Source organism: Myotis yumanensis, unplaced genomic scaffold, assembly GCF_028538775.1.
Source record: "Myotis yumanensis isolate MYYU_CA2020_CCGP unplaced genomic scaffold, mMyoYum1.0.hap1 SCAF_9, whole genome shotgun sequence".
Lineage (NCBI taxonomy): Eukaryota > Metazoa > Chordata > Mammalia > Chiroptera > Vespertilionidae > Myotis > Myotis yumanensis.
In genome coordinates, this window is record NW_027223760.1 from 83,615,136 (window position 1) to 83,635,244 (window position 20,109).

A 20,109-nucleotide genomic window follows, 5' to 3' on the forward strand; every position below is an offset into this window, starting at 1 on the left:
GCTCGTGCTGCTCCAGGGAAGGCGGGAACGGAAGAGGGAACACACCGCTGCCCTCAGTGCATGTGCAGCTGTAAATGACAGTGAGCCGTGCGTGCAGGCGGCCATGCTGCGCCTCCACCTAGTGTAAGAGGAGCCATGGGAGTGGGCCGGCAGGATCCAGCCCCTAGCCCTCTTTTTCTGCTGGTTGGTCACCAGGCATTTCTGCCCCCGAGAGGAGCCTTGGATCCCTGGGAGCCCTGTCCAGGCCCTCCGGCCCCAGCAGCGTTTATTAGTCGTGGCCCACGCACAGCCCTGGCCACGAGGCTGATGGCTGCTCTAAGCGCCTGATCTGAAGTGGCTCCCGGAGGGTGGGCCCAGGTGCATCCAAACTGTCCACGTGTGCCCTCTCAGTCCAGTCCTTCCCGGCCTCACCCCCAGAGGCTCTGGGCCTCTCCCAGGGGAGGAGTCCGCTGGGCACTGGCTGTCCCCCAGGTGTCCTGGGAGAGCTGGTGTGCAGATGGACACGGGGCTCCCAGGGAGGGAAGGCAGGGCACTTCCTCGCCTGCGCTGGTGGGGCGGCTTTTGGTCGGGCGTCGTGGAGGTGAGGACACGGGCGGCTCTGCTGTCACAGGGACTCGGGGCCTGTGCCTGGTCTGCATCGCAGGGTCCACTCGAACGCGAATTCTGGCCCCTCAGCACCAGTCAGACAGAGCGGTGGAGACGGAAAAGGAAGCTGATCGTTTGAAAATCCCCCTTGACCCCTAGACAGTCACTTGGTCACTCACTCAGAAAATGGCAGCGTCGGGGAAGCCGGTCGCGCATCTGTGACCGTGTCTGAGCCCCTGACTCCCACACCTGCCCTTCACAGAACTTCCTGAACACCAGCAGCTGCCCCGAGATCCAAGGGTTCCTGCACGTGAAGGAGCTGGGCCGCAAGTCCTGGAAGAAGATGTACCTGTGCCTGCGCAGGTCCGGCCTCTACTGCTCCACCAAGGGCTCCTCTAAGGTGAGCTTCCCACGCCGGGTGCAGGTGGCGGGGCCTCCCTCTGCATGCTCCCCGGGCCCCTGGGAGCTCCTGGCTACCTGGGCTCCGGCTGAGACAGTGGGTGATTACACAGACCTAGAACCTGCAGGCTGCACCCCTCCCCTCGGGCCCCAGCCAGCTGGAGGCTGAGGACTCGCTCCATCCTGAGGCCGAGGGGACTCATGCGGTTACAGATGTTTTAGGGAATAAATGCCGTTTTGCATGTATCCCCACTGGGAAGAGGGCGGGAGAGGTGCAGGCAGCTGCCGGCTTCCAGAGCGAGCTGTGGCCTCATAGCTTCCCTCGGTCGGGTCCCTGTGGGTCTTTGCACCTCCTCGTGTCCATGTCCACCCAGCGGTGGGAGCCGGGCCCAGTGGCCTCGGCCGGGCATTTACCTCTTAAGAGCTGAGGTCTCTGCTCTTGTCTGGAGGAAGAGGGAGGCGAGGCTTGGACCCCTGGTGAGGGTGCTGAGCATCAGCCTGGTTTCCTGCTGCTCCAGGGGTGTCGGCCGGGAGGGGGAGCTGGGGGCGGGCAGAGGCCAGAGAGAAGGGGCATGGGTGGCGGGGCTCCTTCCTCTGCGAGGAGTGTCTTTCCTCTGATGGAGACGGGGCAGGTCACTTTCCCAGCGCCTAGCTCTGGCGCCTGGCTCACTCACCGCCCTGGAGACGCTGAGCCTGGGGACCTGTGTGCTGGAGCTGGAGGCAGAGGATGGGGGGGGGTGAGCTGTGGGAGCTGCCCACACAGGGAGGTGGCATGGGACCTGCCTCGGAGCCTGTGCTGACCTCAGGCTCAGAGTCCCCCCTCTGCACTTCGGACACTTGGTTCTGGGCTCTGACTTGGCAGGGTGCCAGGTCTGTTCTGCCGTCTTCTGTCTAGGAATGGGAGGGGCTTCTGGTGGGGGCAGGGCGACTTGGGTTTTCACTCAGCGGTTCTCTTCCACGTGGCTGTGCCCTGTGGAATGTCTCTGTCTGCGGGAGGCGCGCAGCCTGCCCTCTGTCGGCCAGGACAGGAGCAGCCAGTCCAGTCCTGGCTAAACGCTGCCGCTGCCTCCTCCCTCTCAGGAGCCCAGGCACTTGCAGCTGCTGGCGGACCTGGACGACTGCAGCGTCTTCTCTGTGATCTCCGGCAAGAAGCAGTACCACACCCCCACGGAGTTCGGCTTCTGCCTGAAGGTACCTCCGTCCCCGTGGCCCTGCAGCCAGCGTGGGCCCCGCTGGCCGCTTTGGAATTCAAACTGTGCATTCTCCCTGGCTTGCTGCTTTTTTCTAAAACCAGTAACATGCTTTCACACTGGATCGATTCATCCGTGTAAAGAGATTTCCTGTGTGTGAGGATGTGTCCGTCCTGGGGGAGCGCAGAGGCCCCGGGGAGGGCGTGGTGGTTCAGAGGGGCCCCTGTGGGGAGCCCAGCCAATCTGTGTGTGTGAGTGCAGCTCCAGTCTGCCTGAGCCCGAGGCGGGCTTCTGATTGGCTCTGGGACACTCACCACGTCTTCCTTTACCTCCTTTAAAAGCCAAACAAAGTCCTGCAGGAGACAAAGGAGCTGCGGGTGCTGTGCGCGGAGGACGAGCAGGGCCGCATCTGCTGGATGACCGCTTTCCGGCTGCTCAAGGTACGTGCCTCCGTCCCTGCTCGGTCCGGGTTCTGATTGTCGGGGGCCGTCACCCCTCTTGCACATGGGGTTTGGGGAGCTTCTCCCAGAGGCTTCCCAGCGGGAGGGCAGAGCCAGGGGCCGACCTGGGCACTGCACACGGGGTGGGTGTGGGCCCGTGCAGGTGGGACACGTAGCACCCCTGGTCTCCCCACTCGGTGCCCTAGCACCCCTACTAGGTGAGCCGACCTCGAGTGCCTCTAGGCGCTACCACGTGTGCCCGGGGCGTAGGGGCAGGAAGAGGGCCAGGGTGTGGGTGAGAGCGATAGGAAGAGAGAGAGAAGGACCAGGAGTCGGGCACAGGGAGCTGGCGGGAGGGTGGATTGCTTTCCTGGCCAACTTTTAGACTCCGGGGGTCCCCAGGCACACGTGACTCCGAGGCACAGCCGAGTGGTGGTCAGGGCAGGGGTGCCGCCAGGCAGTGAGTTCTAAGGAAGTTAATGGGGTGGGACTCCTAGGGACTGTGCCCCAGACCGCAGCTTCTCAGCAGGGGCCACAGCGAGTCCCAGGCTCTTCAGTAACAGGGCGCCTGGGATGGGGGAGCCCCATCACCTTCCGTCCCCACACTCGTCGGAGCAAACACCCCTCGGACCCCACGTCCCTCCCAGCCCTTGTGTTCACAAAGCCCACGCCCGTGATTGATCAGGAGGAGCTTGGCTGGGCAGGGATCCGGAGGGAAGTTGGCTCGCTGACCTGGCGCCAACACAGGGCGTGGTCCAGGAATCTCATCACTAAGCCCCCAGCCCCCCACCGCTTCCAGCGGGGCAGACTCCAGGTGGAGCCACAGCGGAGGCTCGGCCCAGACTCCCCTCGGGACGCACGGGACGGCCCCGCACGGGCTCCCGGGTCTCTGCCCCAAACCTTGGTTTGTGTGATGTCTGCCACTGAGACGGAGGGTCCAAAATTATAACTTACCGTTTCCAGAAACGGTGGTGCTGAGACGGGGTGTCCGGCTCCTTCCCAGGCCACTTCTGAAGCTAAATGTCCGTCAGGGCTGGCTGAGGGCGCTGCAGGGCGCCCATCCACATCCACAGGAGCGCTCTGCAGCCAAAAGGCAGGAGGCAGCTCGCTGGGTCCCCCTGTGGACGCAGCGGGAATAGCAGCCCCGAGCAGCCCAGAGCAGTGTGTGCAGAGCGCGCTGGGGCAGGAGCGGGTGGAAACCTGTTTTCTGTAACTTCCCAGCCTCCTTTTGGCCATGCCCCCCCACCCCCAAGCATCTCTAAAATCCTGACCCCTCCCTCCCCACCATGACACAGAATCCTAATTATTCAAAAAGCGAGCTCCTGTTCACGTGGAGGAAGCCTAAAAGGCCATTCACTTGGTCTAAACAAGCTTCCAAAGAACATGGCGTCCATGAAAGAGGAAAATAAAAGAAGGAAAGGACTGGAAGTCCTGAGGAAGACATCACTGAGGACTTGTTTAAAAAATAATACGAAATGATAGGAAAAAACAGCAAAGTTTCAAAACATATGACAGCTGAAATGCATAAATATGTCGCAGTTTTTATTTACATACTGTCTGAGGCCCCTAGAACCATAAGAAATGCAAAAAATCCACGGTTAATAACTCACTCTCGAATTGCCCCCCTTCAAAGTCCAGTTGCCCCCCGTGGGATGTGTGCCTCACGCTGGGAACCACTGGTGTAGACGCTAGTGGACAGAGAAAGTAGAGATTTGGGGAGAGCAGAGTGGCCGTGGACGTGAGCAGAGGTGGGGGGGGTGATGGTGAAGGTTCCCCATACTTGGGTGATGTGTCTGGTGTGCACATGTATGACCTGTTCTGGGAAAAGCAAAGTGAACTGGGCGTGAGGGGCCCTGAGGGGCTCCAGCCGCCCCCCCCCCCCCCCTGCCCCGCTCCCCACACCGGCGCTGACTCTGCCTCTGGCCCGCAGTATGGAATGACCCTCTACCAGAACTACCGGCTCCCCCACCACAGAAAGGCGGCCTACCTGAGCTCCCTCTCCGGGCCCGTGGTAAGTGGACTGTGTCGTCCCATCCGCTCTTCACAGACAGCCGCCCCCATGTCTCGTGCAGTCGGGGTTACGGGGGAGGGGGGAGCGCAGGCCTGTGGTCCCAGAGAAGCCAGCCTGTCCCCGCACCCCCGTCCCAGGGGCTGCTGCCATCCCTGTCCTGCCCGCAGCCCCCGTACGGTTAGGTGGATGCTCCGTTCAGCGTGCAGGGGGCAGTAGCGGCCTGGACTCCCTGAGGGCCGCCCTCTCTCCTTTGCCTCCGGCCCCGAGACCTGGGTCCTTCGCTGGTGAGGGTTGAGCAGAGCGCCCCCCAGCTCTCAGGACGCTGCCTTCCCAGAGGCGCAGACACACTCGTCCTCCCAGTGCGCGGTCTTCATGGCCTGTGTCCCTTCCCAGGGCCTCTGTCCCTCACGCCACACCAGGGGCCTGTGTCCCTGCACTCGCGTGCCCACAGGAGGGGCCATTTCTTAGTCTCAGGAGAGACCAATCCCATTGTCGCTGAAGGGCCCGTCTGTCTGCCCCTGAATCTCCACCCGCACCTCAGAGGGGGGAGGCGTGTCCCGGGCCCTCCCCTGGCGCCTGGGACTGCTTCGTGCCAAGCGCCCCGAGTGCTCTGGCAGTTCCTGTGCTCAAGGACCACCCCCCCCCTCGCCCCCCTGCAGCGCAGTGTCTCTGAGAGCTCCCTCGTGGCCATGGACTTCTCCGGGCAGACCGGCAGAGTGATCGACAACCCCGACGAGGCTGAGAGCGCAGCCCTGGAGGAAGGACACGCCTGGAGGGTAAGGGTACGACAGCCCCTCCCCAGCGGGACCCCTGCCTCGCGCTGCTCCAGGACAGTGGCTCTTAGGTGTTGGCCAGGGGGTAAGGAGTTGGGGCGGGAGGGCGGCATCGAGATGACTGGTCTGCAGCACCCCCTTCCCGCCTCCTGTCCCCTGGGCACCCCAGGAAGGACCCGGACAGGAGCAGGGGCGCCGGGGCCCCCACACAGGACGGTCCCTGCTGAGGCCCTGTCAGGGCTGGGGTGAGCCCACGCCTTGTGGCTCCACCACCGAGCGGTTCCGTGGCCTCGAACCATCCTTCACGTTCCTGCTCTCCAGATGGAAGAACGGCACCCAGCTCCTGTGTGTCTCTGAGTCCGAAGACAGTGCCCGAAGCAGGAGCTGCAGCTCTGGCTCCAAAGCGCTCCCTGAGCTTGGAGTGTGCGGGGAGGGTCCCACGGCAGGGGGTGGGGGAGCCTGTGGTTTCTGCTGAGATTTAGCCAACTCCCCACACGTCTCCCGTGGGAAACACACGGGAGCCCCTGCCTCGGTCGGCGCGGGGGGCGGGGGAGGGGGGAGGCACCATCAGGAGCACGCCTGCACGGTGCTCCCGCCTGCACGGCGCTCCTGGCTCTGCTTTACCCACTGGGACCTGCAAACTCGTTGTTCTCCGTGGGCAGACAGGCTCGGGCGGTCACTCCAGGGGCCAGGCCCCGTCCTCCCTGGGCAGGACGCCCCGAGCGGCGTCGACAGGGTCATGGCCCTGCCCGTCTGCTGGCAGCACTGACGTGGCACTTCCCTTGCAGAGACGCAGCACCAGGATGAGCGCCCTGGGCAGCCAAAGCCCCCTGGCCCACTCCTCCCTCAACACCGGTACGTGGGCTCTGCTCTGCCTGTGTGTGGCCCCCCCCCCCCCGCTCCTCACACCTGTGTGTGGCCCCCCCCCCCCTCACACCTGTGTGTGGCTCCCCCCCCCCCTCACGCCTGTGTGTGGCCCCCCCCCCCTCCTCACGCCTGTGTGTGGCCCCCCCCCCTCCTCACGCCTGTGTGTGGCCCCCCCCCCCTCCTCACGCCTGTGTGTGGCCCCCCCCCCCTCCTCACGCCTGTGTGTGGCCCCCCCCCCCTCCTCACGCCTGTGTGTGGCCCCCCCCCCCCCCCTCACGCCGTCCGCCCAGAGTGCCCGCCCGCCACACCGCTGTGCTCGGGCAGCCCCCCGCAGGGCCGGGACCCAGCCTCCCTCTCTCCCTCCCTCTCCCTCCACAGTGATTCACAAGAGCCAGCACTGGTTCCATGGCCGCATCTCCAGGGAGGAGTCGCACCGCATCATCAAGCAGCAGGGGCTGGTGGACGGGTAAGCGCGTGGGCAGGCGCTGAGGGCCGTGCAAGGCGGGCGCGTGGTCCGTCCCGGCCTCACTCCTGGGCGGGGCAGAGGGAGGTCTGCACTGAGCAGACCAGGGCACGCAGGGCGTGTGCTGCCCGAGGCCTGTGCACCGGTGAGGGTCACCATTTCTGCGCGTGCTGTCACCGCGCCGCCTGTGCTGAAGGGAGCGCACAGGCCAATCACTCTGATCAGTAAGACGCTGGGCGCCTGTGTGCCCTCCATCAGCATCGCGGAGAGCACACGGCCCGGCCCACAGCCGAGCCGGGTCCTCTCTCTCACCTGGGCCAGCTCCGGGCTGGGATGGCTTCCTGCGCCTCTGGTGACTGACGCTGGCTAGTGGCCATAGTGACGGGGTCGCTGGGCACGTCTCCTGGCGTCGTTCGCGCTGTGGCCCTCCCAGGGCCCTCGAGGTCCAGAGGGCTAAGCCTGCACATCCACTCGGCATCCCTGGGGGCACTGGCCAGGGTGGGGTGCAGCCTGTGACTGAGGGGGCGACGCCTGCAGCAGCGGGTCCGCGGCGGTGGGTCCCCGCAGAGCTCACCGCCCACTCCTCGCCCGCACAGGGGCCGCGCTGGGGCTCCTCCCTGACCGGGCAGTGAGACACCCGGCCACTTCCCGGTCCCTGGCCATGCTGGGTCTGCTCACCACGGTCTGGGAAGCTGCCGAACCCAAAGCACAGTCCTTTGCCCTTCACCGTTGAAGTCTTACTGGGGGAATCTAAAGCCTGACCTAGGAGGGAAGAGGGCTGTGCGCCCCCCTCTTTGGCTCCTGCTTCAGAACCTGCTCTCTGACTGTCCCCTCCCTCTCTTTTGGCCTCCCGCCCCCTCTCCTTTGGGACCTTCTAGAGCAGCGGTTCTCAACCTGTGGGTCGCGACCCCTTTGGGGGTTGAAGGACCCTTTCACAGGGGTCGCCTAAGACCATCGGAAAACACATATGTAATTACATACTGTTTTCTGATTAATCACTATGCTTTCATTATGTTCAATTTGTAACAATGAAAATACATCCTGCATATCATATTTACATTACGATTCACAACAGTAGCAAAATTACAGTTATGAAGTAGCAACGAAAATAATGTTATGGTTGGGGGTCACCACAACATGAGGAGCTGTATTAAAGGGTCGCGGCATTAGGAAGGTTGAGAACCACTGATCTAGAGGGAACCAGAGCGAAGCCGTCGTCACCTCTAAGAAGGGCCCTTCCTCCCGACCCAGCAGCGTCCGTTACGCTGTAAAAGGAAGGGGTTGCGGAAGGGACAGCTGAACACTCCTAACAATAAAGACTTTTTAAATAAAAATAGGAAACAACAACAAACAAAAAATTAGCTGACATTCCGTCCATGTTCCCATGTCCCCAGTCGCTTAAAAAAAAGTCCTTGACATTCAGTTGGTTTGGATCGGGGTCCACAGTGCACTTGGCCCGTGTGTCTCTACGGCTCCTCGAGGAGGGTCGGCGCCCCGGGCGCTCCTGCCTGGCCTGGCCTCTTGCCCCGCCCGGCCCTGGCTGCAGCAGGGGCACCATGGCCTGGTGGGGACAGTCCAGCCTCGCGCAGCCTCGGGGCTCCTGGGAGCGGCCTGGGTGCGAGGAGGGCTCCGTCCTCCGCTGGGCCTGGTCCTGCCGTGCGCTCAGCGTGGGGCAGGGCTCGGGGCTGTGGGCCTGACCCGCCGTGGCCGGGCCCCACCCCCATTCACCACATGGTTTCGGCCTGTTCAGCGTCAGTGTTTCGTTAAGGGAACAAACTCGTCCTTTTCTGGCCCGACTACCCCTTCGTTTCTCAGTGAAGTCCGTTCCCTCGTCGGGTACGTCTTCGCTTTCCTGGATCCTTGCTAGTGACAAGTGAGGTTCTTCTTCTTTTTTAACTCGGGAATTTAGACTCTTATGTTTGACTTATTTCAACCAAAATGTGTTCTTCCTGACGGTGCCTGTGCCGTCCCTGGTCAGCAGGGCCCCTTGCTCGTGGCACCCAAACCCCGTGACCAGCCCTGAGCCTGGTGACCTCAGAGGACAGGAGACGGTGCAGGAGACGCCGGGACACAGTGTCCCAAGTCGGGGGAACGTGACAAGTCCTGACGCCCGTTTCTCTCTCCCACGAAAGCCCCGTGCTTTCCGCAGACGGGAGAGCATGCACTGCCCCCCAGCACTGCCGGTCGCGCTGCTGTTGCCGAGGGAGGTGGAGGCGTGCGGCCCTCCCTGCTCTGGAGCTCCTGCCTCCTCCCCCCCGGGAGGCCCTAGTGAGGGTGTGTGCGCCCACGCTGACGGGCTTTATCCGTAAATGTGGGGAGGTTCCCACGGACACGTCGCTCGGGAGGACGCGCAAGTCCCTTTAGTCCTTAGGAGCTCAGAGCCAGCCCCCCCCCCCCGCTTCCCCGAGTCCTCCAAGCTCTTACGTGGTCAGCGTCATTGCTTCGGCTGCTTTTTGGCTTTTGAAGAGAGTGGGTCAGGTGCACTTTTTAAATACACGCAAATGTGCTCGGCTGCCTGTCCTGCTCCCGCCTCGCCCGCTGGGAAAGCCAAGCCGCGCGGCTGCGTGTGCAACTGTCGGCAGGGAGGTCCAGGCTCCGGCACGCGGGCTCCGGCACGCATCTCCTGCTCTTGCTGGTGTCTTTGCCGGTGAGTTCTTAGAAGCCGAGTGTGAGCGGCAGGCAGAGGCTTAGGTGACGCCTTGCACTGTTGCCAGCGTTTCCTCGGCGGTGGGCACCTCGCCACGGCTCCCCGACACCAGGAGAGCGGGAAGGGCAGGCCTTTCCCTCGGGCCTAGGCTAAGGCGTTGGAGGGGGCGTCCGCGGGTGCTCCCGGTGACACAGCTTTCCTCACGTGGTCACATTGGTCGCTGCTGACCCCTGTCCACAGCCCTGATGGCCTCGTGTACAGCTTGGCTTGCCCCACTCGTTCGGTCAGCTTCCAGGGCTTGTATTGTTTCTTTCTTCCCTCCTTCCTTCCCTTCTCTTTTCCTTCCCTGTTATTTAGTAGTCCCACAGCTACTTACTCCAGTTGTCACTTTATCACCGAGGGTCCCTCTGAAAGCAGGGAAGATGACCCCTAAGCCATACACGGGTGCTTCCTGTCCACGGGGTCGGGCACACGGGGAGAGTGGCCTAACTCTGAGCCCCGTTAGCTGATAAGCTTTGCGTTTTTGTTTTTGTTTCTTTTTTTGGGCGGGGAGGGGTTCCCAGGGCCCCCAGCATAGACTGCTCAGTGGAAGGCAGAGCTTAGGTAACCTGTGATGACCTGTTCCCACCCTGAGCTGCTTCTGAAGGGAGCCCCAAAGTGTTCCCGGGGTGGCACCGCTGGCCACAGTGCCCCTGCCCTGGCGCTCAGGAAGCTGAGGGGTCCGCCTCCCGGGGACGTGTCACCAGGCAAGTGCAGACCCTTCGCCTTGGCCCTGGGGCCCGGCCAGCGTCCCACTTTGCCGCCCTCTGGTGGGGGCCTGGGGCTGATCAGCACACGCTGCCCCTGGTGTCAGCTCCGCAGGGCAACACAGGACAGGGCAGCCGGGTAGTGGCCTCCACTCACACCTGGAGGACAGTGAGGGCAAGAAATACACCCAGGAGGGGCTGCGGCCCCCACGCACGCACCCCCACCGCCCGCAGGGCCCCTGCCGAGCAGCGGCCGCGCTGCCTAACGGGGTGCAGCCTCATCCGAGGTGCATGCTCCCCGCCATCAGGGCTCACCCTGACCCTCCCCTGCGCCGGCTCATCTCCCTAGTCTGCCTCTGTCTCCCATGGACCCTGGTTCTGAGCAGAAGCCAGTTCTTCTAGAATGTGCCTCGGGCTGGTGGGTCGGGTGTCGCATTTGGGACAGGAGAGCTGCTGAGGCCGCCTCAGAGTCTCTTGGGGGCGTCCAGGGTGGACGTCCCTGCCTGTGGAGGGCCTGGCCTGTGAGGGGACGTGGCCCAGGGCGCCCCACGGAGGCTGCTCCTTCCCTCTGCGATGCTGTCGGGTCGCCGCTCGCCCTGCAGCTCTGCCTGCCTTCCCCCGAAGCCTCGCTGGCTTCCGGCCCTGCCTTCTGCTCTGAGAGGAGCCTTTTCTTCATTGCTGACCTGGGTCCATCCATCCCTGCTGTCCACTCTCTGCCCAGATCTGGCCAGGCTGCCTTTGGCCGTCACCTTTGAGCTTCCTCACCCCTCGGACCGAGTGTTCCAGCCGCACCCCCTTCCCCTGAGCCGCAGGGAGCCCTGGGTCCTCAGGGAGTGATGTGAGAGTCCCCGGCCTGGGTGTGTGGGTGCTGCTGCACAGAGGCCAGCGCATGCCGAGGCCCGAGCACCGTGGCTCCCGGGGAAGCGTATGTGCGTGTGTGCGTGTGTGCGTGTGTGCGTGCGTGCGTGCGTGTATGTGTGTGCGCGCGCGAGCACTGAGTCTGGAGTTTCACACTGACGGTCAGTCACCTTCCCTTCCCAGGCTCTTTCTGGTCCGCGACAGCCAGAGCAACCCCAAGGCTTACGTGCTCACGCTGAGCCACCACCAGAAAATCAAAAATTTCCAGATCTTACCTGTGAGTATTGCTGTCATCCTGCTAATCCTCGTTTCTGCTGGTTTTATTCTTAATGCAGTTGTCAGGTTATAAACTTAACTGAACTGCAGAGCAGTCCGTGTCAGACTGTCCACGCTCACGGGGAGAGATGCTTAAAGGGTGTCCCGGGAGGCTCTTCTGGAAGGGGGAGCTGTTTCCCGGCCGCGAGGGGGGCGCGGGCCTGTGCCGGCCAGGCCCCTGTGCTCTAACCTGGGAGTGTCTTGTCTCTCTTAGTGTGAGGAGGAGGGGCAGGTGTTCTTCAGCCTGGACGACGGGAACACCAAGTTCTCCGACCTGATCCAGCTCGTCGACTTCTACCAGCTCAACAAGGGGGTGCTGCCCTGCAAGCTCAAGCACCACTGCGTCCGCGTGGCCTTGTGACTCGCCCCGCGCGGCCCGGCGGCTGGGGCGCACCCACGTGGCCTGGTGGCCCCAGACCCGCCTGAGCTGGTGGCTGGAGGGAGATCACACTGGAAGGAGTAGGAGGCCTGTGCATGGTTGAAAACACACTTTGATTCTGTACCTGGGGAGCGGAATCGTTTCCCTTGGTGCCAACCCCCAATATTGGATAGTCCTTGGATGTAACGGTGATTTGTGGCTCGGACCCTGCCAGCCAAATCAGGGGCTGAAAGAGCGAGTGCTAAATTTGAGGAAAACTGGAAGGAGCGTCCTGGCGGGGCCACGTGAGAATCGTAGCAGTGATTGGAAATAAACTCTTGCCCTGGAATAATCTTGACAATTGAAACTGACATGTTTACTTTTTTGTATTGATCCCTTTTTTTGCACTCCTTGTTTTCAATGTTGTATTCAGCCCCTGGTGGCGGGGACACGGCTGTGCAGCGCATACAAGACGGAGAGACAGTTTCAAGCGGACGGGCACACGTTGCCGATGGAGCACAGAGGTATCGGAGGGCGGGCCCGCCTGCAGGTCACCGCAGGCGGATTCAGCGTCCGGATAATCGGCACCCTCGCCCTTCCCCGTTTACCGGAAAAGCTTCTAAAAAACCCAGGCGTCGCCTGTGGTCGGCATCGGACAGCTTCGTGGACCAGTCAGCAGCCACGTCCGTCACTCGCTCTCCACACAAGGTGCCGCGCTCGTGCTCCCAGGTGCCGTCTTCCGCAGCCAGGAGCCTTCGTTTCCGGGGACGCCCCAGCCACGCCCGCAGGGCCGAGTCCCCCGCTGGTTGGAGACAGGCAGCTTTCTTGAGACTCTGCTACTCTCGTCTGCCCGTGGTCCGTCCGCCAGCTCACCTGCCGCCTGTTCTAGAAGGATCACCGCCTGACCCTGCGGTGGCCTGAGTCTCTTCATGGCTGTCCTCCCTTGGGGACTCTGCTTCCTGCAGAGACCCGCAGGTTTCCACGGTGACACGGATGGAAACATTGAAAGGGCACGACCCCACCCAGATTGGCAGGTTTCCATGGTGACACGGATGGAAACATTGAAAGGGCACCATGTCTCCGCCCAGATTTGTGAGTTTCCATGGTGACACGGATGGAAACCTTGAACGGGCATGTCTCCGCCCAGATTGGCGGGTTTCCATGGTGACACGGATGGAAACCTTGAACGGGCATGTCTCCGCCCAGATTGGCGGGTTTCCATGGTGACACGGATGGAAACATTGAAATGGCATGTCTCCGCCCGGATTGGCGGGTTTCCATGGTGACATGCATGGAAACATTGAAAGGGCACCGTGTTCCAGGCCCGATTCCCAGGTTTCCATGGTGACACGGATGGAAACATTGAAAGGGCACCATGTCCCAGGCTTGATTCCCGGGTTTCCATGGTGACACGGATGGAAACATTGAAATGGCATGTCTCCGCCCAGATTGGCGGGTTTCCATGGTGACACGGATGGAAACATTGAAATGGCATGTCTCTGCCCAGATTGGCGAGTTTCCATGGTGACACGGATGGAAACATTGAAAAGGCATGTCTCTGCCCAGATTGGCGGGTTTCCATGGTGACACGGATGGAAACATTGAAAAGGCATGTCTCTGCCCAGATTGGCGGGTTTCCATGGTGACATGCATGGAAACATTGAAAGGGCACCATGTTCCAGGCCTGATTGCTGGGTTTCCATGGTGACACGGATGGAAACATTGAAAGGGCACCATGTCCCAGGCCTGATTCCTGGGTTTCCATGGTGACACGGATGAAAACGACGAAAGGGCATGTCCCCGCCCAGATTCCGGTTTCCATAGTGACAGGCATGGAAACATTGACAGGGCATGTCCCTGCCCGGATTGGCGGGTTTCCATGGTGACAAGAATGGAAACATTGAAAGGGCACCATGTTCCAGGCCTGGATTCCTGGGTTTCCATGGTGACAAGGATGGAAACATTGAAAGGGCACATCCTGGCCCAGCTTTGCGGCCTGTGCCTGATGCCCCCGGCCTGAGACCCCGGCACGGGAGGCAGCCGGCGGCCTCTGCCGCCTCGTCCCTCACAGCAGCTGGGGACGTGGACCAGCCTCATCAGCAGGACACTGCTTCCCGCTCCGGGGCCGCTCGGACGGTGCCCGGCCCAGAGGGGTGTCCCCAGGTCTGAGAGTGGCCGTGTCTTTCTCTTCTTTGGTCTCTGACGAGCACACAGCCCTCTGTGGTGCAAGTGATTTTCTTGTCTAGTAGCAGTTCCGCCGTTGACTGGCCTCTGCGTGTGCCCCCCAACCCACTGCGGGGCCCCCGAAACACAGGCCCGGCCTCGGGCCGCACCGTGGGTCAGTCAGTGGAGGGGAAACTGTTACTCTACAGGCCACACTCTGGTTGTTTTCTGTGCCTGTCCATTTATGCAGATGAAGAAGTTTTAGTAAGACGTTTTTAGCTATAGTTACTCAATTGTGTTTTCTTTTTTGTACCCAGTTTATCTTTCATAGCATTGACCTTAGGCGGGCCTCCATTGTGCTGGCGGGCGCTGCCCGGACCACCGCGGGACTGACTCTGACGCCGCCACCCCTCACTGGCTGGAGGCGACCCCTGAGCCGGGCCAGGTCCCGGCCTTTCCTGTTGAGTAGACCAGGCCCAGCCGTGAGACGAGGCCCGCCCCCCTCCCCCGTAGATGCTAGTGTTTGCGGCATTTCATATTTATACGCACGCGTTTTATTTAAAGGACAGCAGGAGCCCGACTCTGACTCAGTTTCGCATGTAGCTGTGTGCCCGGCCCTTGGCACCTTCCCGGCCTCCGTGGATGGATGGCGAGTGCAGGTTTGGCACAGGGCGTCCTCGCCCTGCCCGGCCGGGAGGGCCCCCCGACAGCAGCCGGTCCCTGGACGAGGCCGCGTCCACCCGCCAGCCAGGGGCTGAAGACATTCGGCCTTTATTTTTGTACTTCGGTGACGTGAATGTAAACGGGACAGCTCAGGGTCGTTGGGAGCCTGTTGGGTTTTTATCTGCCTGTGATTTCTTTTCTTTTTAAGTGATACTCGTGTAACAGCCTGGGCTAAATCGAGAAGGAAGACGCCAGTGATCCGGGTGTCGCGCCCCCAGCCTGCTGGGGGGAGAGTTCCAGGATGCTTTTTTGTTTGCTAAACTTTGAAGAAATATGTGCCTCAGTCTAGAAGTCTTGTCTTCTCTCCTCTGCACGTGACACCTGGCAGTTTGACCAGCCGTCTCACCTTTCGGGGGTGGGACTCGCTCGCAGAAGAGTGTGATGTCGGCGAGCCGCGGTCCAGGCGTGCAGAAGGTGCAGGGACAAGCTCTACTCATGTGCTTTGCTCCTCTTTGTACATAGCTCCTCAGCTCATGAACCTAAGTATACACTTTCAGGTATTTTTGTACCAATAAGGGACTGGTGATCTGTTTCTTGTAATTTGAAATAAACATTAATAAACATACAGTGTTCTTCATTTTCCATGGTGTGTGCTGTCTCTTCATTTTGAACGCCGCCAGCTGGTCAGTAGCTGAAACTCTTTAGAAGGGATGTAGGATGGTGACGGCGTGCCTCCTGGCACCGGGCGGGGGCCGGGCAGCTGGCGTGGAACCGGCATGCGGGGGGCCAGTTCCTGGGCCCCACGGAGTCTGGGTCTCAGGTCAGTCACCGGGCTGAGTGGGCCCCGTGCTGGTCCCCACGGGTGCTGGACAGCCCAGCGGGCCTCCTGCAGCCCCGGCGCAGGGACGGCCCTGGAGGCGCCAGGCGCCGTCTCCATTCGGGGTTCAGAGCACCTCACGGGCCCATCCGCACTCCCATCTGACAGCTACCCCAGGGGGACAGGTCACACGGCTGTGGCCTCACCTGGGGCGCGATGTGCTTCGGGCTGCCCGTCCCACCCACGCAGAGAGGGTGCAGTCCTGTCACCTCGGCCTTGCCCACCCGCAGGAGCTCCCGGGGGCGCCATGGCGCTCCTGTCCTTGTTTTCGGGAGGGTCCTCTGCGCCTGCAGCTCGCCCCTCTGTGGCCCCCGACCTGCACCCGGCCTGAGCCTCCATCTCCCTCCCCAAGGCTCACCGTCCATCCTGGCCCTGCCCTCACCAGCACGCTCCCGGGCAGCGGTCCGTCCTCACTGCCGTGTCCGCGTCAGGCCGTCCCCGCCAGGTCTCCACGCGCCTGGCTGCCCGGGGCCCTTCCTTTCAGAGCCGCGCTAACCTTCACCTGCTCTGGGGAAAGTCCGCGGGAGTTGACCGAGATGGTGACATGAAGAAGAATGAGCATCACTGAGGGAGTGGGCAGGTGGGAAGTCGGGCGAAGAGACTCCTAAACCAAGGGCCCGAGTCTAAGAAATAAAGAGCGGACATCCCCGTGGCCTGGAGACGGCTACAAAAACGCCCTCAGCTCTAAGTGGCCAAAACAAGGAGGCCCCTGACCGGTGGGAGGAGCCAGGGTGTCCCTGAGGTAGGAACGGCCAGCCGTCCCAGAGGAGCGCCCTCCCCGATGAGGCGCGTGCGAAATGCCCGTGGACTCGACACAGACAGCCTGCCTGTCAGCTCTTCCTTAACCTGCCCCACAGGTGGACCCACAGCCCCAACCGCCGGGCACAGCACAGTCCGAGCTCGGCCTCTGGCAGGCGCTGGGCCGACCGTGGCTGACCCGGCCTCCAGGGTCACAGTCAGACCTGGAGAGAACGGGGCATTGCTCGTGCCCCAGGAAACCACGCATCTGAGTTCTTCTCTTTTCTAATCCTCACCTGAGGCTGCTTTTTCCATTGATTTTTGTTCATTTAAGATAGAATGGAAGGGAGGGGAGAGGGGAAGAGAGAGAGAGAACTTTCGATGTGAGAGAGACCCGGCGATCGATTGGTTGCCTCCTGCACATGCCCTGACCGGGGCCAGGGATGGAACGTGAAACTGAGGCCCTTGCCCTTGATCAGGAATCGAACACGCAACCCTTCTGTCCGCGGGCCAGCACTCCAACCACCGAGCAGCCCGCCCAGGGCCCCCTGAGTTCTTACCAGGGCTTCCCCTGTGCCACAGGGAGACGTTCAGGGAGGACTGGGGGCGAGGGCCTGCGATGAGCCGCAGGCGGCATCCTGCAGGGTCGGGTGGCTTTGGTCCGACCTGACCTTGCATTTCTCCCCTTAAGCGTCGCCTGGGACCCAGGCCACCAGAACCCAAACCCAAAAGGCCAAATGCCAGGGATGAGAAGCGGTCCCCTGGGGGCGGGCGGGTCAGCTGCCCCGATGCCTCTGCAGCTCAGACGCTTCGGGGCGTGGCGCTCAAGGGTCACATCACATGCCACCGGAGCTGCCCACATGGGGGCTCCCACCTGGCGGCCCCGGGAGGCGGGATTAACCCTGTGGCCGCCCTGGAGGGCGCGGGTGAATCTAAATGCAGAGCTGCAGGCAGCCGACGACAAGGGTCCCGCAGGACCGGCCACGCAGCACCCCCTCGGACTGGGGATCCGCCCCTCGTGCCGACCCCTCGCACCCGGTTCCTTAGGGGGGGTGTGTTTGAAAGCTCCCCAGCCTCACGTGCGAGCACAGCTGGACCCTCCCGGCCGGAGGCTGCGGGGTGAGGAGTAGGATCGACAGGGCCTCCTGAGGGTTTCTCACGGCGTCTGTTTGGGTCACAAAAAGTCTCAAGTCTCTACGAAGCAGGGACCTCAGGTCCGCACACTGTTCCCGAGCCGAGGCCCTGGCTCGGCGCTGCCCGCTCCGGAGATGGGCACGCAGTTGGCGGGGGCGAGGCTTTATCACCACCAGAGGTTAATGTTTAACCAGCTGATGAGGCTGAAAACCAGGGCCCAGGCCGTGTGGGTGCTCAGCTCTGGGCAGACCTGCGTGAGCTCCAACCCAGGCTGCCGGCCGCCCCCCAGCCCCCGAGCCCGCTCTCCCGAGGGGGCAGGCGCCGCAGGGACAGGACTCCGGCCGGTGAGTCTCCCTGTTGGTCCTGGTCGGGTGGTCGCCGCGGGAAAGGGCAGCAGCCGTGCCTTGACCCCCGCTGCACAGCACAGAGCGCCTGCTTACCGGTGAATTCCGCCGCGGGAGGGGCTGCTGACTGCGCTCCCCGCGCTGGGGGCCGGCGGTGGCCGTCCCTGGTGGTGCCCGTCTGACCGGGTGGGTGCCGGGCGCGATGGCACAGACGGGACCAGCCCAGCCTCTGCTCCTCTCTACCTCTTCCCCCCACGCGGCCTGTAACTGGGTCCCCGGGCCTGTCTCTCCCTCGGGGAAGGGTGCTGCCCTAACCGGTTTGGCTCAGTGGAAAGTGGGTGTTAGTAGTTGTCTGAGGACTAAATCACAGCTCATGGGAGACGATGAGTAAATGCTACGACTCCCCTCGCCTTTGGTACGAACCACAGGGCCACCTTCTCCCGTGTTCTCCCCGTTTCCGGCGATGCCGGCATTTCTGCGGCCGAGCTGCTGGCCCCGCTGGGGGGGCGTTCGCGGTGGCTGATTAGGGCCGTAGGAGAAATATCTATCGGCCCCCAGCGTCATCACATGACGCCTGTCGTCCTGAGAAGTCTGCCTCTCGATAAGGATCCCACGCCCTGAGGGAGGGCTTCCCGCTCTCATTTCCCCACCTGCGGGCCAGCGGGCCCCACACCACGAACTAGGCCAGCGGTTCTCAACCTTCTGGCCCTTTAATACAGTTCCTCATACTGTGACCCAACCATAACATTATTTTCGTTGCTACTTCATAACTGTAATGCTGCTACTGTGATGAATCGTCATGTAAATATCTGATGTGCAGGATGGTCTTAGGCGACCCCTGTGAAAGGGTCGTTTGACCGCCAAAGGGGTCGCGACCCACAGGTTGAGAACCGCTGCGCTAGGCCGTCCTTCTGCGATGCACCTGCTGTTCCACATCAGCTCTTGTTCCCTTCCTTGGGGGGGGGGGGGGGCCTCTCTTCGGTTCCCTCGGCCGGGTGTGCATCCTCGCGGCAGAAACCTCACCCTTTTGCAGCGACATCGGTCTCGAGGGGTGAGAGGCATGACCTCTTCCTCCTCCAGAGCAGCTGGCCCTTCCTAGATGCTTGCGTTTCCATTTATTTTAGTCAAATGTCTGTGTTGGGATTTTTAAAAAAACATATTTTTGTTGATTTCAGAGAGGAAGGGAGAGGGAGAGAGAGAAACATCAATGATGAGAGAGAATCACGGATCGGCTGCCTCCTGCATGCCCCACACTGGGGGTCGAGACGATAACCCGGGCCTGTGCCCTGACCAGGAATTGAACCCTGACCTCCTGGGTCGTAGCTTGACGCTCACCACTGAGCCACACTGGCCAGGCTCCCAGGCTTTCATAAGTTTCTCCTGCAAGCCCAGCAGGTCTTTGGCCAGGTCCAGCCCTCCCGTCCCGTCCTCACTCGAGTCCTGTCCATCATCGGCACTGCGCGAGGCCCTGCGGGTGGCCCACAGTCACCCCTCGGGCAGCGAGGACGGATTCTGGCCGAGGGCCTGCCGTCTCCACCCACTCCACCTTGGGGTGTTTCCCCCTCGTGTATAAACCTCAGACCTCCACTCGCCGCCCTGGCCCCATCCGCTCTCGGAGCTCTGCTGGAGTGACTTTCACGCCCACCCTCCCCACCCTGGTGCCCCGAGCACAGCTTCCCAGGCCCTAGCCCGGGGCCCCCCTCGGCTGCGCCTCGTCCGTGCCCTGCAGCGCTGGGTGCAGCTGGCAGCTGTGGGTTCTCTCTTCTGTTTGTTCTCCCGAGGTCTGTCCGCCACCGGCATGGGACCCTGTGGTGGGCCCGGCCACACACAAGGGCAGGCGGACCTTGGGCAAGTGCCCTGACCTCTCTGGGCCTCTGTCTCTGTCCGTTAGATAAGGGAGGACGTTATCTACATTCGAGGCAGTGGGGAGGGGCGGAGGCGCCTGTGTGGAACCTTCCAGAAGGCCCATCCTGTCACAGGGATTGAAAGGGATGATGAGCCTCTTCTCACAGAGGTCCGCACTGGGGCCAGCCCCTCACCCACCTATGCCCTCCTGCGTGGCCTCCACGGGTCACCCAGGGACACCAGGGCCTGTGCCAGCCGAGCTGGGAGAGCCCCGCCCTGCAGGATCAAAGGGCCCAGCGCCCTGCCCAGCCCTGGCACACGGCCACCCACCCCAGCACCCCCTCCAGGCCACGGCCTGTCGCCCCTGCACAGCCAGGGGGGCGCCAGCCTGCCTCTCCCCTGCAGGGGCCCATCTCGCAGGGCGGGGCAGAGCGTCCTCCTGCTGGCTGTGCCCTGCCCCTCGGCCCTGCCAGCCCCTCCCTCCGGCGGCTGCGCCCACGCCAGCTGCCCTGCTGGCCGCCCACCTGCTGAGGAGCAGCCCCGCCCCTGGCCGGCTCAGGCCTGCAGGTCTCTGCCCAGAGGGCACAGGCTCCAGGGCATGCTGCTTCCTCGGACCAGGCCCCTGGCTCTGTGGGCGGAGCTCCTGGCTCCTGACAGCCACAGGCCTGAGAGTGTGTGCACACGTGTGGGGAG

The 20,109-nt window shown here is 62.5% G+C and overlaps 2 protein-coding genes across 13 annotated transcripts in view; both read left to right on the plus strand.

Annotated features, from left to right (window-relative positions):
* The window catches only part of GRB10 (growth factor receptor bound protein 10), a 93,747-nt gene extending 78,627 nt beyond the window's left edge, over window positions 1-15,120 (plus strand). For 10 of the 12 annotated variants that reach the window (XM_070424827.1, XM_070424833.1, XM_070424832.1 and 7 more), the window contains 9 exons: window positions 848-985; window positions 2,065-2,175; window positions 2,516-2,614; window positions 4,545-4,625; window positions 5,285-5,407; window positions 6,187-6,253; window positions 6,644-6,731; window positions 11,163-11,256; window positions 11,509-15,120. In XM_070424827.1, coding sequence (XP_070280928.1) covers window positions 848-985; window positions 2,065-2,175; window positions 2,516-2,614; window positions 4,545-4,625; window positions 5,285-5,407; window positions 6,187-6,253; window positions 6,644-6,731; window positions 11,163-11,256; window positions 11,509-11,655 — 948 coding nt within the window. In that variant the 3' untranslated portion in view covers window positions 11,656-15,120. The remainder of the gene's footprint in view (window positions 1-847; window positions 986-2,064; window positions 2,176-2,515; window positions 2,615-4,544; window positions 4,626-5,284; window positions 5,408-6,186; window positions 6,254-6,643; window positions 6,732-11,162; window positions 11,257-11,508) is intronic. The other 2 variants (XM_070424830.1, XM_070424839.1) reach the window with 1 other exon arrangement.
* A 2,360-nt stretch (window positions 15,121-17,480) lies between these two features.
* DDC (dopa decarboxylase) overlaps window positions 17,481-20,109 on the plus strand; it is a 41,462-nt gene continuing 38,833 nt past the window's right edge. The window contains exon 1 of the mRNA XM_070424842.1: window positions 17,481-17,571. The gene's annotated coding sequence lies outside the window, so the exon portion shown is untranslated. The remainder of the gene's footprint in view (window positions 17,572-20,109) is intronic.